The 17,753-nt window shown below is 42.2% G+C and overlaps 1 protein-coding gene across 1 annotated transcript; it reads left to right on the top strand.

Moving 5' to 3' along the window:
- The first annotated feature begins 357 nt into the window (after positions 1–357).
- Positions 358–9,482, top strand: LOC121449915 (pregnancy-specific glycoprotein 22-like). Its single transcript, XM_041654576.1, has 5 exons — positions 358–382; positions 2,862–3,221; positions 4,401–4,760; positions 5,755–5,987; positions 9,444–9,482. The coding sequence occupies exons 1-5, from the start codon at positions 358–360 to the stop codon at positions 9,480–9,482; spliced, it is 1,017 nt and encodes a 338-aa protein (XP_041510510.1).
- The last annotated feature ends 8,271 nt before the right edge of the window (positions 9,483–17,753 follow it).

Genomic DNA, 17,753 nt, shown 5'->3' with positions numbered 1-17,753 from the left:
CTTTTTCTCAATTCCCTTCTAGCCTCCATTTTAACCTCCTGGCACCTGTCTTCCACTGCCTGTGTGACCATTGAATTACTGCCAACTCCAGTGGCTGAAGGAGATGACGTCCTTTTCCTTGTCCACAATCTGCCAAAGGATATTATAGATGTTACCTGGTTCAAAGGGCGGGGAAAAGAGAAACAACAAATTGCAGTGTATGTACTGCACAAAAATTTAAGTATGCCAGGTCCTATACACAGCGGGAGAGAGATAATATATCACAATGGATCCCTGCTTCTTGAAAAGGTCACCCAGAAGGATGCAGGATTCTATTCCCTACGAACCTATAGTAGAGGAAGAAAATTTATATCAACAATGCCCATATACCTCCACGTACATGGTAAGTGATTCATTGAGAACTCTGTGAGCTAGGTGAGGTTCATTTCACTGGACACAAACAGGAGAGTGGCCTCTGCTTACCTTCCTTCCCTGTGCATTGTATACCCATGGTGGGGTTTGAACATTTAAAGTGGGAAACATATGGTGGAGAATAATGACAAGAGATCAGGATCCTTCATTTGACTTCACTTTGACACAGGTGGATGTATGGTAGGTAACTCAGCCAAAGATACAGCCTCTGTCTAGAGTCTAGGGATTCTCACAGGTTTGTTTCCTTGAGAAAGACTTTGAGAGAATTAGCATTGTACCTGGTGGAGGGAAACATAGAATCCTCAGAAATGTGAGCACCAGGACACCCTGACTCAAGACTTTTGTCCCAACTCAACTCTAGGTATCCACGAGGAACATTTTCTAAGTGTAGGATTTTGGCTTTCACATGGCAGGAAAGAGTGCCTCCTGGTAGATGAAAACTTGTGAAGTGAGGGATTAGAGAGTGCATTGCCCTGAGAGCCTTGGCTGGGTTTCATCCCTTGGCCATCTTCTTCAGAGAGTCAGTGGGGAAACATAGCTCAACAGGTGTCCAGGCCATTAGCTAACTGTCCCATTGGGCATGTGAGATTTCACATGAAGGTTGTGGTCCCCAAGAAGAGGGACTCAGGACACAGATTCTTCCTACCAGGGCCTGTCCTCTAGGTCCAACTAGGGGAATTCTCTCCTTCAGGCAAATGGCTACATGCTACACTGATCTGACAGCTTTGCAGACTTGAGCTGTAGTTCCCCTGGTGATCACCGGGGATGTCATCAGGATACACAATGAACTGGCAGAAAAATATTTGCCTAAACCAGGAACTAGCCTAGGAACCTGGTTTCACCCCTGTTCTAACAGACCAGAAAATCATTGTCTCAACATTCTCAGAGCTACTGGCTATTTAATGTGTCTACTACACTGCCGGGAGACCATGTTCTCTCTTCCCACGTCATGTGTTTCCTTTGGAAAACCCATGGTATCCAAGGGCAATCAACTAGATAGAGGTTCAAGGCCTCTCAGAAAGACCATCGATCACATGAGCAATCCCATTACACAGTTCAGCAAACAGAGGAAGTGGGAGAATCATGTCGAAAATCATCCACAGGTTGAAGGATCTAGCAGCATTTTTCCCAGAATCACCTCTTCCCACACACCAAAGATGTGAGACTCATTACAAATGACACATCCTATACCTTTGACCTCGGTCAGAACCTAGTGTGATAGTCAGTCTAGGGAGAATAGATTCATTTTTTCTGCACACATCACACACCTGGTCCCTTTGTACCTCAAGGGTAGTTTTATCACCTTCCTGCCGAGAGGAAATTCCAGGTTTCCAGAGAATTGAAAACGAGGCAGATTGGATGCCCAGCTGGGTTTCTTTGTCACACAGTTATGCAGATTTTCCATTTTTCAAGCTGCCAGAGCCTAGACCAGCACACAGCAGAGTGCAGTTCCTGAGTCAGCTGCTATTATCTCTCCTCACAGGGATGGTCAGTAGCCTTGACTCTCACTCTGTTCTAGAGGAGAGAATGGGAAAGGAACGTGGGGCAGCACTGAAACCACAAGGGCAGTGCTTGAAAACACATCATCCACCCTCAGCCCATAAGACTCTGGGAGGAGCTCCTTTCTGGAAGAGACTCAGCTGAGAAGGGGGAAGAACAGCAGAGCTTGGGAGCTGTGGTGGAGCAGAAGTTCCTCATAGAGACAGATAGATGACTGAGACAATGGTGGGCCTCTCTGTACTCCTCTGAAAAAGGTCACCACATGCCAGGGCTTCTTCTCACAGATGAGACCAGTGTGTGCGAGGAGGGACTGACATACTGTGGAGTCTCCTGAGTGGCACAAGGACATGAGAGGAGCCTCGGTATTTGTAGGTCAGAAGATGCAGAGTGAGGGAGAGGCTGAGCATTAAGATATCCTCATAGAATATTAAACAGTAAGAGTGGGGGAGACATTATTCTTCCATCAAGTTCATATTCATGAGGTCTGATGCTCTCAACTTGATAGTATGAATAAAAATTCAAGCTGGTGTGGATCACAACATGATCCAATATAAACAGGCATTTGCTTCATTGTCTGACAAACTCAGACAAATGAACAGAAGAAAGCCAAGAAAACTTGTGCTTCTTATGATGATGTCCCAGTTTGAGTGGACTTGAAGAAAAAAAAGCTGAAAGATGAATTCTATTGTTGGCTACAGACCCAAGAGGAACAAATCAGCAACAAAGCCAGAGAGTGAAGACACATGGTCTGTAGGGGAAGAGGTTGGGCATGCATCGCCACAACACAAATCCACTGTAAGTGTGAGCAGTCAGCTGTAAGCTTGGTTGGACAGGGAGAAACTCACCCAGAAACATAGGCTGAGCAAGGGACACAACTGCTCATGACACAAAGCCTTACCTTAGTCAAATACAAAACTTCGAGTTTCGATGGATCTCTCTCTTCCTTCTAGCTTTCGTTTGGAAGTGCGGACGCCTTGCAAACTTTGGCCAGACCACTATTGAATCAGTGCCACCCAGCATTGCTGAAGGGGAAAGTGTTCTTCTACTCGTTCACAATCCACCAGAGAATATTTTAGGCTTTGTCTGGTTCAAGAGAAGGGCTGATTTCAAGAATATTGTGGCCACCCGGTTTATACAAGATATGAAAGCAACTGTGTGGGGACCTGCATACAGTGGCAGAGAGACATTGCACAGTGATGGATCCCTGCTGCTTCACGGTGTCACTCGGAAAGACTGTGGATTGTACATTCTAAAAATTCTGAGAACAGATAAGGGAAGTGAATACACACAAGTGCAACTCAAGCTGGAAAGTAAGTGATTCTCTGTGATTGTTCAGTGCTGGGTGGGGCTTAGACACACAGGACTGCCGTGGCTGGCCTAGCATCCCTTCTGGGTCCCCATGTTGAGGTTTGAGCACTTAGTGAAGGACACACTGGTAGAGCCAAATGGCCATAGATCAGCTTCCGTCATCTGACTCCACCTGCATCAAGGAAGACCTTGATGGAAAGTAACTCAGCCTAAGATGTCAGCCTCAGCCCACTCTCTTGGAGCTCTAGACTAGGGAGCCCTGAGTACTGTCATCTTTTCAACACTGGAGCGAAGTCACCCAGGAGAACATTTTTCTATTGTTCTTCTCTTTATTCTTTCAAAACTGATAGGGAACAATGGTGTTAGAATCCCATGTCAAGCTGTGGTATTTATTAGCTTACAACTGAGATTGTCATAACTAAAATCCAGGACCTGGTACAGAGACCACAATGGAGTGCTGTCTATTGGCTTGCTCTACTTGCTTGCTCAGTCAGCTCTCTTATGTCACCCAGGAGTCCCAGCCCAGGGCTTAAACTGACTGAATTGGTCTAAATTCTTACATCAGCCCCAGTTTAAAAACTGTACTAAAGTTATGCCCAAAGGCCAATTTGGTGGTGGCATTTTCAACTGAGTTCTTTCTTGAAAAATGAATGTAGCTGGTGTCAAGCTGAAATAAAAAAAAATCAGTCTAGTGGCCAAGCCTTTAGTGAATGGAGCATGCCTTGAAGATCAGACTGCTCCAAGCCCCTATACAGTCCCAGACCTAAGGGCTGTATGTCACAACAGGAATTGCTTCGATAAGGTGAAGTCAGGGGTCGAATGTGCTTAAAAAAAACAGAAGAAAAAACCTAGAAAGTGAAATTTCCAGGCCTGTTGAGTTCAGGGGAGGTATCATCTTAAATGTCAGTGTTCATGAGTCTGTACAGTATCTGACTAAGCGCAGTGAGGGAGCAGCCATGTAGACACCCAAAGAGACTATTCCACAGAGGACATGACACCTTCAGGGGCACTGTTGGAAAGAAGGAGGTCATGATTCAGCCCTTTTTTAAGAGGAAGAGAAACACACATACCTGGAACTCTAGGTTGAGTGATGAATCCATCTTCTCAGGATGGAGTTCACCATCTTTTCACAAAGCACAATGATCCCCATGTGATGGTATTTTTTCTCTTTTCTCTCCCAGCTTCCCATTCTCAGTTCTGCAACCCTTTCGCTTCTTCCCAACTCATGATCCAACCGGTGCCTCGATATGCAACTGAAGGGGAAGATGTAGTTCTTCAAGTTTATAATCTTCCAAAAGATGTGAAAGCCGTTTTCTGGCACAAGGCAACATACAGAACTCCGGTCTTGAAAATTGTAAAATACACCAGAGGCACAAAATCCATCTCCTGGGGGCCTGAACAAAGAATTAAAAAAACAGGATACAATAATGGATCTCTGATACTCAGGGATCTCACTGAGAAAGATGCAGGAATCTACACACTAACAGTTTTAAAAAAAGATTTCAAAATTGAAAGACTATACGTGGAAATTTATGTAAAGAGTAAGTGACTCTCTATGGTCTCCAACTGCTTGAACTGTCTGATCCCACTTCATACACTAACCTGTCAGGATTGGGTTGTGCGTGCCCTCTCCTCAACTGGATGTGTCCCCCCACTGGGGTTTGGGTCTCTACTGCAGGACACATGGGGTAGAAAAACTGTAATAGATCTGAACCCCACACTTGCCTTTCCATACAGAAAGGAGGAACTGCGCTGTGTAAACTCAGCCCCAGGATGTCAACTGTAGCTCTCACCATGCACATGTCCTCAGAAAGAGGGGGTCAGGCAGTTCCTGAATAGTTAAACCATGGGGTCCTCACAGAAGCTGTCAGCCTGGACTCCAAATCTTTGCCTCTTGCTAAACAGTAGGTGAGAGTGGAAAGTTTATGTCACTGTTTTGGTCAGATTTCCTGTTACAATCAACAGGAACAAGGCTTTACTGACTGTCCCATAGAGTGTAGAATCAGCTGTTTACTGCCATGAGAGCTGCAGTTGGGTAGGTCACCTGTGCAACTCCTTCTGAGATTCAGTGGGAAGGTGTCTGGGCCATTAGCCTATTACTCTGATGGGCTGATGAGACTTCACACGAAGGTCAAGGCACAAAGGGAAGAAACTGAGGAGGCAGCTGCTCCAGATCCCTCACCCTGAGGGGGTCCAACCTAGGGACTTCTCTTCTGCAAGAAAACAGTAGCAGATGCTGCTAATGTGAGCAGCTCCCTGACCCCAAGTTCAGATCATTGCTCATAACTAAGTTCAACTCATGAACACAGCAATGACCAGCCACTATGTGTTCTATTACAGGGAAACTGAGGCACAGAAAACAGTGCCTAAATCTGGGAAAAACAGTTCCTGAGTGGCAAATCCAAACCACAAGTTATGTCTATAGTCACAGCTCCAAATTCTCCCCGCTGGATGTTTTAGAAAGTGTGAACTAAAGAGGGTCTGGTTTACTCTGTGGACTACTGTCATTTGGTATTCTCCTCTGTTTCTTCACAGAGAATGTGACACAGCCCTTTGTGCGAATCACTGACACCACAGTCTCTGGAGGTACATCTGTGATCTTCACCTGCATTTCACCTGACACTGATGTCTCCATCCGTTGGATCTTCAATAAGAAGAATCTTCAGCTCACAGAGAGGATGACTGAGTCTCCTACAAAGTGTGGACTCAAAATAGATCCTGTCAGGAGTGAGGATGCTGGAGAGTATCAGTGTAAGGTTTCCAACCAAGTCAGTTCAAAGACCAGTCTCCCAGTTTCCTGGGGGATTAAATGAGTGACCGCTGCTCTCATCCCACACCAGAGATTAGATATTTCTTTATCAATGGGGTACAAAATGGAGACATACTAGGTGTTGAAAATGATTAGTTACTACTCAGATACAGCCAGTATGCTGACTCATACCTATAATACTGGGATACACAAGAGTACAGAAAAAGACCAGGAATAAAAGTGATGTTGTCTTAAAAGGAAAATAAAGACAGCAATATGATAAACAAAAATCCAAAGACTTTAAGAACTTTTGTTACGGGTCAAATATATTGTGATCCCTCAGAACTCATAGAAACTAATTTCTAGAGCCCTCAAACTTTGGATGCTTGGAGTCTGCTTAGAAATTGGTGCATTGTTTTCATTGAGAAAAACACCTTCTTGTATGCTCACATACATTTTTTTTAACTCACCTAAATCCAGTGCTGCCTGCACACCATTTATCCATGTGAAGTGAGAAAGAGTAAAGACAGGAGAATGGACTGTCCATGATTTACTGTGGACATCGCTGGTTTCTAAATGCACAGATGTAGCATGCTTCACCTAAGGGCAGATCACACTCTTTTCACCCTGAAAGTGGCATTCACAGTGGGACCTTGCACCTGAGTCTTCTTTCTTGTTGATATGTATTTATTTCCTTTTATATTCTCTCATATTACATCACCAACACAGTACCCTTCTCTGCACCTCTCCCTAGACCTCATTTCACCTCTACCTCGGAGCCACACATCTTTGCCTTTAAATAACGAGCAGGCTTCCAGAGATATCCACAGAACATTGCATAGCAAGTTATATTAAACTTGCCACCATCCCTCATATCAGAGCAGGGAATGGCAATCCTGTAGGAAGAAAGGGGTCCAAGGGCATGCAAAAGAGTCAATGGTGTCTTCCTATTCTATGTTTAAGAGTTCCAGAGGAATAGCCATCTGCATTACCATAACTTATATTCTAAGGCCCTAGCTCAAATCCATGTAGGGTCAAAGATTATCACCTCATTCTCTGTGATTCTTTATAAACCATGCTTAATTGTTTTTGTGTTTCATGTGTTCACGGTGTCCTTGACTCATCTGATTCCGTCAATCCTTCTTTCCTCTATTTTATGGGATTCCCCAGGAGCTGCCAAGTGTTTGGCAGTAAGTCTATGCATTTGTTCCCATATGTTGCTGGATGATGCCTCACTGATGTATTTTAGGCTGAAAACTGATCTAGTAGTATAACATAATTTCATTAGTAATCATTTCCTTGAAATGTTTTCCGAGTCATGTTTGATTCTACCCTGAATTTCTTATCTGTCCAGTCTCGGGTTCCTGGACATCCAAGGCAGAATCGGGTCAGGGCTTCCTCTCAAAGCATGAATTTTAATTTGGACCAGTTATTTGTAGACCAATCCCACAAAATCTGTTCCCCCATTGCCCCAGTACATGTTTCATGAAGAATAGATTGTAGGTCAACTATTTTGTGGCTGGATTGTTGCCCCAGTCCTACTGCTACAGGTTTTCTGTAGTTGTCGAAGATGGCTGGTTCAGGTTACCTATGCCTCACTACTAGGATTCTTAGGGTGACTCTTGTAGATTCCAGAGAGATTCAACTGTAGTACACTTCCAAATCACTCCCAAAATGCCCCACCATTCCAATCCTGTGGGGTTTGATTGTGATTTAAGCTTTAGTAATGTTTATTTTACAAATGTGCATACCCTTGTATTTGGTAGATTTTAGAATTGAGACTTCATCTTAATGGATTTTATTCTTCATGGATTCAGATGAAACGTCCTTCATCTCTTTTGATTAATTTTAGTTTGAAGTCTATTTTGGCAGCTATTAGAATAGCTACACCAGCTTATTTCTAATGTCCATTTGATTGGAAATTCTTTTCCAGACCTGCTGGTACCCTCTGCATACTGTTGAACTCACTATACAATCACTGTTGCACACACAACTGAAGGTCAGAATATTCTTTCTTAGTTTTTCAAGACACAGTTTCTCTGTGCAGCCTTGTGATGTGGGAAGGCCTTCTGTATATGTGTTGCTTTAATTGGTTAATAAAGAAGCTGTTTTCAGCCAACGGCTTAACAGAATATAGCCAGGCTAGAAGAGAGAGAGAGAGAGAAACAGAGACAGAGACAGAGAGACAGAGAGAGAGTAGGCAGAGTCAGTGGAATACCAAATGTGTTGCTTTTATTGGTTAATAGATAAAGAAACTGCTTTGAGCCTAAAGAAGGGCAGAACAGAGTTAGGCTGGGAAAACTAAACTAACTGCTTCAAAAAGAAGGCAGAGTCAGAGAGATGCCACATAGCTGGCCTGTAGGCCACAAGCCTTGTAGTAAAATATAAAATAATTAAAATGGGTTAATTCTAGATCTAACAACTAGCTAGCAATATGCTTAAGTAATTGGCCAAGCAGTGATTTAAACAATATAGTTTCTGAGTGATTGTTTTGGGAGTCTGGGCAGCTAGGAACAAACAAGCAGCCTCCTACAACAGCCTTGGATGTCCTGGGCATGACACTATTACTGAGGCTATTACTCAAACTCATAGAGACCCACCTGCCTCTGCCTCCTGATTGCTTGGATTAAAGGCATGTGACACCACTTTTCACTGTTACATTTGTTATTAATGTGCCAGGGAATGACAGTAGAAATAAAAAAGAAAAAAGCCTTTTAACTTTTACCATTTTAAAGAAACTTTTACTGATGAAAAGTGGTAACCGTGGTTGATAGTCATGCACCCTCAGAGCTATAAAGCTATCACTAAAGATTACTGATTCATGTACACGGTGGGAGAGAGACAATGTGTACCAATGGATCTTTGCTATTTTGAACAACATCCAGATAGATACATGATTTTTAAAATGTTTTATTTCATTTTATTTTATTTCTTGCCCACATAAGGGTTTGAACAGTCAATTCAGAACACACCCAGTTGATGTACACTATGTACACTATCATATCATCTGCAAATAACAAAAGTTTGACTTCTTTCTTTCCAATTCAAACCCACTTGATCCCCTTATGTTGTGTTATTGCTATTGCTAGAACTTCAAGCACTATGTTGAAGAGATATGGAGAGAGTGGACAGCCTTGCCTTGTTCCTGATTTTACTGGAATGGCTATGAGTTTCTCTCCATTTAATTTGAAGTTAGCTGTCGGCTTGCTGTATATTGCTTTTATTATATTTTGGTATGAACCTTGTATCCCTGATCTCTCCAAGACCTTTATCCTAAAGGGGTGTTGAATTTTGTCAAATGCTTTCTCAGCATCTAATGAAATGATCATGAGGGGTTTTTTTTCGTTCAGTTTATTTATATGATGGATTACATTGATAGATTTTCGTATGTTGAACCAGCCCTGCATCACTGGGATGAAGCCTACTTGATCATAACGGATAATTTTTTGTTGTGTTCTTGGATTCTGTTTGCCAGTATTTTATTGAGAATTTTCGCATCGATGGTCAGGAGTGAGACTGACCTGTAATTCTCTTTCTTGGTTGAGTCTTTGTGTTGTTTTGGTATCAGGGTAACTGTAGCTTCATAAAAAGAGTTTGGCAATGACTCTTCTGATTCTATTTTGTGAAATACATTAAGGAGTATAGGTATTAGCTCTTCTTGGAAGTTCTGGTAGAATTCTGCATTGAAATCATCTTGTCCTAGGCTTCTTTTTTGGTAAGGAGGTTTTTGATGACAGCTTCTAATTCCTCATGACATAAAGGTATATTTAAATTGTTCACCTGGTCTTGATTTAGTTTTAGTATATGGTATTTATCAAAAAATGTCCATTTCTTTCACACTTTCCAATTTTGTGGCATACAGGCTTTTGTAGTAAGATCTAATGATACTCCAAATTTCCTCTGTGTCTGTGGTTATGTCCCCCTTTTCATTTCTGATCTTGTGAATTTGGCGTTCTCTCTCTGCCATTTGATTAGTTTGGATAGGGGTTTGTCAATCTTCTTGATTTTTTCCAAGAACCAGCTTTTTGTTTCATTGATTGTTTGGATTGTTTTCTGTGTTTCTATTTTGTTGATTTCAGCCCTCAGTTTGATTATTTCCAGTCTTCTACTCCTCCTGGGTTAGTCTGATTCTTTTTTTCGAGACCTTCAGGTGTGCTGTTAAGTCTCTAATGTGAGCTTCCTTTGTTTTCTTTATGTGGGCACTTAGTACTATGTACTTTCTTTCCTCTTAGCACTGCTTTCATAGTGTCCCATAGGTTTGGGTGTGTTGTTCTTTATTTTAATTAAATTCAAGGAAGACTTTAATTTCTTTCTTAATTTCTTCCTTAACCCAGGGGTGGTTCAGTAGTTGACTGTTCAATTTCCATGAGTTTGTAGGCTTTCTGTTGAATTCTAACTTTGTTCCATGGTGATCTGATAGTACACAGGTGGTTACTACAATTTCTTTGTATCTATGGATGTTTGCTTTGTTGCCAAATATGTGATCAATTTTTTTTTATTTTTTAAATTTATTTATTTATTAAGGATTTCTGCCTCGTCCCCACAACCGCTTCCCATTTCCCTCCCCCTCCCCCGATCAAGTCCCCCTCCCTCATCTGCTCGAAGAGCAATCAGGGTTCCCTGACCTGTGGGAAGCCCAAGGACTGCCCACCTCTATCCAGGTCTCGTAAGGTGAGCATTCAAACTGCCTAGGCTCCCACAAAGCCAGTACGTGCAGTAGGATCAAAAACCCACTGCAATTGTTCTTGAATTCTCAGTATTCCTCATTGTCCGCTATGTTCAGCTAGTCCGGATTTATCCCATGCTTTTTCAGACCTAGGCCAGCTGGCCTTGGTGAGATCCCAATAGAACATCCCCATTGTCTTAGTGTGTGGGTGAACCCCTCGTGGTCCTGAGTTCCTTGCTCGTGCTCCGTCTCCTTCTGCTCCTGATTTGGACCTTGAGATTTCTGTCCAGTGCTCCCGTGTGGGTCTCTGTCTCTGTCTCCTTTCATCGCCTGATGAAGGTTAATATTCCTGAGGATGCCTATGTGTTTGTCTTTGGATTCACCTTATTTAGCTTCTCTAGGAACATGAATTATAGGCTCAATGTCCTTTATTTATGGCTAGAAACCAAATATGAGTGAGTACATCCCATGTTCCTCTTTTTGGGTCTGGCTTACCTCACTCAGGATAGTGTTTTCTATTTCCATCCATTTGTATGCAAACTTCAAGAAGTCCTTGTTTTTTACTGCTGAGTAATACTCTAATATGTATATATTCCATACTTTCTTCATCCATTCTTCCGTTGAAGGGCATCTGAGAAGCTTCTGTAAAGCAAAGGACACTGTCACTAAGACAAAAAGACAACCCACTGACTGGGAGAAGATCTTCACCAACCCTGCAACTGACAAAGGTTTGATCTCCAAAATATATAAAGAACTCAAGAAACTAGACCGTAAAAGGCTGATCAACCCAATTATAAAATGGGGCACTGATCTGAACAGAGAATTCTCAACAGAAGAACTTCAAATGGCCAAAAGACACTTAAGGTCATGCTCAACTTCCTTAGCGATCAGGGAAATGCAAATCAAGACAACATTAAGATACCACCTTACACCTGTCAGAATGGCTAAAATAAAAAACACCAATGATAGCCTTTGCTGGAGAGGTTGTGGAGAAAGGGGTACACTCACGCATTGCTGGTGGGAATGCAAACTTGTGCAACCACTCTGGAAAGCAGTGTTTCGGTTTCTCAGGAAATTCGGGATCAACCTACCCCTGGATCCAGCAATACCACTCTTGGGAATATACCCAAGAGAGGCCCTATCATACAACAAAAGTATATGCTCAGCTATGTTCATGGCAGCATTGTTTGTAATAGCCAGAACCTGGAAACAACCTATGTGATCAATTTTTGAGAAGGTTCCCTGAGATGCTCAGAAGAGGTATATTCTTTTTTGTTTGGGTGGAATGTTCTATAGATGTTTGTTAAGTTCTTTTGGTTCATTACATCTCTTAGTTTTCCTATTTCTCTGTTGAGTTTCTGTCTGGTTCACCTTTCCATTGGTGAGAGAGGATTATTGAAATCTCCTACTATTAGAGTGTGGGGTTTGATGTATGCTTTGAGTTCTATTAATGTTTTCTGACATATGTAGGTGCTTTTATATTAGGGGTATAGATATTCAGGACTGAGACTTCCTCCTGATCAATTGTTCCTGTTATGAGAATAAAGTGTCCTGCTCTAGCTCTTCTGATTGATTTTAGTTTGAAATCAGTCTTGTTAGATATTAGTATAGCCACACCCGCTTGTTTCTTTGGTCCAATTGATTGGAAAACCTTTTCGCAACCCTTTACTCTGAGGTAGTGTCTGTCTTTGAGTTTGAGGTGTGTTTCTTGTAAACAGCAGAATATCAGATCCTGTTTTCATATCCATTCTCTTAATCTGTGCCTTTTTATAGGTGAATTGAGTCCATTGATATTAAGTGATATTAATGACCAGTGGTTGTTAACTCCGGTTATCTTTTTTTGGTGGAGATATTTGTCTGTTTCCCTTCTTTGAGTTGTGCTGGTGGAGGATTGTCAGATGTCTGTGTTATTATGAGTGTTTTGGGTTTCCTTAGTTTGTGGTTTTCTTTCTAGTATTTTCTTTAAGGCTGGGTTTGTGGCTATGTATTGTTTGAATATATTTTTGTCCTGGAATATCTTACTTTCTCCATCAAGGGTATATTCAAGCTTTGCTGGGTATAGTAGTCTGGGCTTGCATCCATGTTCTCTTCGTGTCTGCAGCACATCTATCCAAGACCTTCTGGCTTTCATGGTTTCCATTGAGAAGTCAGGTGTAATTCTCATAGGTTTCCCTTTATATGTTACTTGACCTTATTTCCTTTGCAGCTCTTAATATCTGTTCTTTATTCAGTATGTTTTGTGTTTTGATTATTGTATGGTGAGGGCATGTTTTTCTTTGATCCAGTCTATTTGGTGCTCTGTACGCTTCTTGTACCTTCATAGGAATATCCTTCTTTAGGTTGGGAAAGTTTTCTTCTATAATTTTGTTGAATATATTTTCTGGGCCTTTGAGGTGTAATTCTTCTCCTTCTTCTACCCCTGTAATTCTTAGGTTTGGTCTTTTCATGGTGTCCCTGATTTCCTGGATGTTTTGTGTTAAGAATTTATTGGATTTGTTATTTTCTTTAATCAATGAGTTTATATCCTCTATAGTATCTTCAGCGTCTGAGATTCTTTCTTCTATCTCTTGTATTCTGTTGCTAAAACTTGTCTCTGTAGTCCCTGTTTGTTTACCCAGATTCTCCATATTCAGCGTTCCCACGATTTGTGTTTTCTTCATTATCTCCATTTCATTTTTCAAGTCTTGAACTGTTTCCATTACCTTTTTGATTGCTTTTTCTTGGTTTTCTTAGGTATCTTTGAGAGATTTGTTCATTTCTTCTACTTTTTGTTTGTCTTCTCCGTTTCTTTAAAGCAGTTTTTCACATCCTGTTTAAGGTCCTCTATTATTTTTATAATGTTATGTTTAAAGTCGATTTCTTCTACTTCTTCTGGAATAGGGTGTTCAAGTCTTCTTTTTGCGTGATTCCTGGATTCTGGTGTTGTCATGTTGCCTTTCAAGTTTTTGGGGGAATTCTTGCATTGGTGCCTGCCCATCTCTTCCTTCAGATATAGCCAGAGGAGTCTCGGCATCTCCATCCAATTTTTGCTGTGACTGACTCTCTGGGTGGATCTCCTCAGTGCAGGAGCAGGAACTATTCCTGGGCCGAGGACCTTACAGACAATAGAGCAGTCTTTGGGGAGGCAGGATCATGTGGAAGAAAGAAGCCCCTGCAGCAGTAGCTGGAGGGGCAAGGTGCTCCCTTCCCTGACCGTCTGCCCTGGGATGGCACACACTCACCAGTCTGGATAGATCTCCTCAGCACAGAAACCGGGACTCCTGGAAGTCCAAGGACCCCCGCAGACAAAAGGGCAAAATTGGAGGGGGGCTGGGTCATGTGGAACAAAGAAGCCCCTGCAGCAGAAGCTGGAGGTACCCTGCACTCCCTTCTGGGAACCTTCTGGCCTGCAGGCAGACACTCACCCCTCTGGGTAAAAAGCCTCAGTGCAGGAGCAGGAACTGTTCCTGGGCCAAAGACTTCCCAGATAATAGGGCATGATTGAGGGAAACAGGGTCATGTGGAACAAAGAAGTTCCTGCAGCAAGAACTGGAGAGGAGTACGCCCAGGGATGGCACACACTCACCCATCTGGATGGAACTCCTCAGCACAAGAACAGGGACTCCTGGAAGTCCAAGGACCCCATAGACAAAAGGGCTAATTTGGAGTGGGGGGCAGGTTGATGTGTAACAAAGAAGCTCCTGCAGCAGAAGCTGGAGGTGCCCTGCACTCCCTTCCGGGAAACTTCTGGCCATGCAGGCACACACTCACCCCTCTGGGTAGGTCATTATGTGTTTTCTTGCGTGTCATAATGGCTAATATTGAAGGTAAAACACATATCTTTATTTGTCCCTTCAAGTAGATACTGTATCTAGCACAGGGACTTTCTGTTGAAGAAGTCTCATATTTAAAACCACTTTAGCATCTGCCTCTCATCTTACCCTATTGTGCTCTTTGTAGAAATAACCCTTGCAGTGACTGGCTTTAGATCACAGGATTTAGTAACAATGGTCTCATATGGAATAAGTAAGCATCCCAAATCTGTAGGCATGATCTGACAAACAAAACTGTCCCTTTCAGCTAGGGTTCCAGCAAGTTCTAGCTCTCTACCTTCTACCAGTCAGATCTGCCTCTGAAAACATCCACCTAGGATGGCTGGAGTTATGTCTCAATGGTTAAAACCAATGATTGCCATCATAGAGGAGCAAAGTACAGCTCCTGGCACACACATGGAAGCTCATAAACGTATATAACTCCACTTCCAGGGGATCCAGTGTCCTCTTCTGGCATCTATGAGCACCAGCCATGCTTGTGATTACAGATATACATGAAGCCAAAAATGGAATACACATAAAATATTTTATTAAATTTTTAAACTTATTTTACATACCAACCACCATTTCCCCTCCCTTCTCTACTCCTACTCCCTCCCACCACCCCCTTCTATCCCCATATGCTCCTCTTTCATCTCCATTTAGAAAGGGTAAGGCCTCCTATGTAAGTCAACAAAGCAAGGCAAGATGAGGCAGGACCAAGATCCTCCCTCCTACATCAAGGCTGAGTTTTGCATCCGACCATAGTAAATATTCTAACATGCCAGCTCATACACCAGGGATAGGTCCTGGTGTCACATCTAGGGGCCCCACAACAGAACCACATACACAGCTGCCATTCATATGCATAAAGTCTAGGTCTGTCCCATGCAGGCCCCTTAGCTGTTTGTCTAGACCATAAGCTGCCATGAGCTCAGGTCAGCTGTCTCTCTGGGTTTTCCCATCATGATCTTGACTCCCTTTGCCAATATAATCCCTTCTCCCATTCTTCAACTGAACTCCCAGAGCTCAGTCCAGTGCTTGCCTGTAGATCTCTGCTTATGCTTCCGTAAGCTATTCAATGAAGGCTATATGGTAACAATTAGGGTAGGTACCAATCTGATTATAGAAGTTCAGTTCACTTTCTGAACATGGCAAACAATGAAGGCTGATGAGAAGCCAAGGACAATGGCACTAGGTTTTGATCCTAATACATGAACTGGCTTTGTGGGAGCCTAGCCTGTTTGGATGCTCATCTTCCTGGACCTGGATAGAAGTGGGAGGATTTTGGACTTCCCACAGGGCAGGGAATCTGGACTGCTCTTCATTCTCGAGAGGGAGGGAGAATGGAGTTGGGGGAGGGGGGAGGGGAGGGGAAGGGGGAAAAGGGGGAGGGAAATGGGAAATGGGGAGGAGGCGGAAATTTTTTTTCAACAACTAAAAAGAAAGGAGACTTCTGCCTTGTCCTAAATTAGGTTACCTGACTGAAGGGTGATGGGAGGAAAGAGAAAGATCATTTTTACACATAGTTTCAAGCTGAATCAAGAAAGATGAACAAAAGATATTGTTCTACTTGCTTTTCGTTGTTTTAGTTTTCATTTTTTGTTTTTGATTTTGTTTCATCCTGAAGATTGCCCATCAAGGCTACACCACACTTTGTTTTTAAAGCAACAAGCAAGAAGCAGACAAAGCTTTTGAAATGAATTGTCCTCATGCCCCAGGATTTTACCTGTTTTGTGTTTTCTTGCTCTTCTTTAAGTACAGACAATAAAGGTTCAAGTACTTGTAAAATATTTCAAGTATAATGAATTAGATAATTTAATATTTTTCAAGAATAATAAAGTGGGGCTGGAGAGATGGCTCAGCGGTTAAGGGCATTGCCTACTCTTCCAAAGGTCCTGAGTTCAATTCCCAGCAACCACATGGTGGCTCACAACCATTTGTAATGAGGTCTGGTGCCCTCTTCTGGCCTGCAAGCATACATGCAGACAAAATATTTTATACATAATAAATAAATAAAATATTTTTAAAAAGAAGAAAAAGTTCAGTTCAGGTACTCCCTCCACTATCATTAGGAGCCTTTACTGATATCGTCCTGGATTCCTGGGAGGTTTGATGGTACCAGGTTTCTCCCTAACACCATAATGGTCCCCTCTATCAAGATATTGCTTTCGTTGCTCTCCCTCGGCCTCCTTTCCCCAAATCGACCATCGTGATCCTTCATGTTCACATTCCTCATCTCCTCCTCTCTATTGCCTGTGCCCACTTTGCCCAGCAGATCTCATATCTCCCCTCCCAGGGCAATACATGTGTCCCTTTTATGGTCCTTGCTGATATCTAGTTTCTCTGGGGCTGGGAATTGTAGCCTGGTTATACTTTGCTTTGCATCTAATATCCACTTATGAATGGGTACATAGTGTTTTTGTCTTTCTGGACCTCACTCAGGATGTTTTGTTCTACTTCCATCCATTTGTCTTCAAAGTTCATGATGTCATTGTTACTTACTGCTGAGTAATGGTCCATTGTGTAAATATACCACATTTACCACATTATCTTTACTCATTCTTAATTAATGGGCATCTAGGTTGTTGTTAGTTTCTTGCTATTATGAATACTGCTTCTGTGAACATAGTTGAGCAAGTGTCCTTGCGGTAGGATTGCACATCCTTTGAGTACATGCCTGAGATTGGTATAGGTGTGTCCTGAGGTATATTGATTCATAATTTTCTGAAAAACTGCCACATTGATTTCCAAAGTGACTATATGAATTTTCACTCTTACTACCAGTGGAGGAGTGTTCCCCTTACTCCATATCCTCTCCAACATGAGCTGTCATTAGCGTTTTTGATCTTAGCCATTCTGACAGGTGTAAGAGCCTATCTCAGAGTCATTTTGATTTGTATTTCCCTGATAGCTAAGGATATTGAATAATTAATTAAGTGCATCTCACTCATTTCAGATTCTTCTATTGAGAATTCTGTTTAAATCTGTACAACATTTTTAATTGGATAATTTGGTAGTTTGATGTCTACCTTCTGGAGATCTTTAAATATTTAGAGATCAGCCCTCTGTAAGATGCTGATTTGGTTGTAGAAGGAGCGGCAGGCTGCATTCCCACATGGCTCCCACACGGCTAGCTTTATACCTGAAATAACAACACACAAATTGTATTCTTTTAAACACTGATTGGGCCATTAGCTGTAGCCTCTTTCTGGCTAATTCTCACATCTTGATTAACCCATTTCTATTAATGAGTGTAGCACCACGAGATGGTGGCTTACCGGGAAGGATCTTAACTTGCATCCATCTTGGAAAGGAGAGCTATAGC

This window comes from Microtus oregoni, unplaced genomic scaffold (genome assembly GCF_018167655.1).
Source record: "Microtus oregoni isolate MIOR12 unplaced genomic scaffold, Mior012 000006F_ref0000085, whole genome shotgun sequence".
NCBI classification, from domain to species: domain Eukaryota; kingdom Metazoa; phylum Chordata; class Mammalia; order Rodentia; family Cricetidae; genus Microtus; species Microtus oregoni.
Note: the sequence above shows the minus strand (reverse complement) of the source record. Positions and strands in the feature narration are given on the sequence as shown.

Coding starts and splice junctions, on each gene's coding strand:
- LOC121449915 (XM_041654576.1), top strand. CDS start 358: ATGCCCATATACCTCCACGTACATG. Junction 3,222..4,400: donor AGTGCAACTCAAGCTGGAAA/GTAAGTGATTCT, acceptor TTTCTCTCCCAG/CTTCCCATTCTCAGTTCTGC. Junction 5,988..9,443: donor AGTGTAAGGTTTCCAACCAA/GTCAGTTCAAAG, acceptor TCTGTTTGCCAG/TATTTTATTGAGAATTTTCG.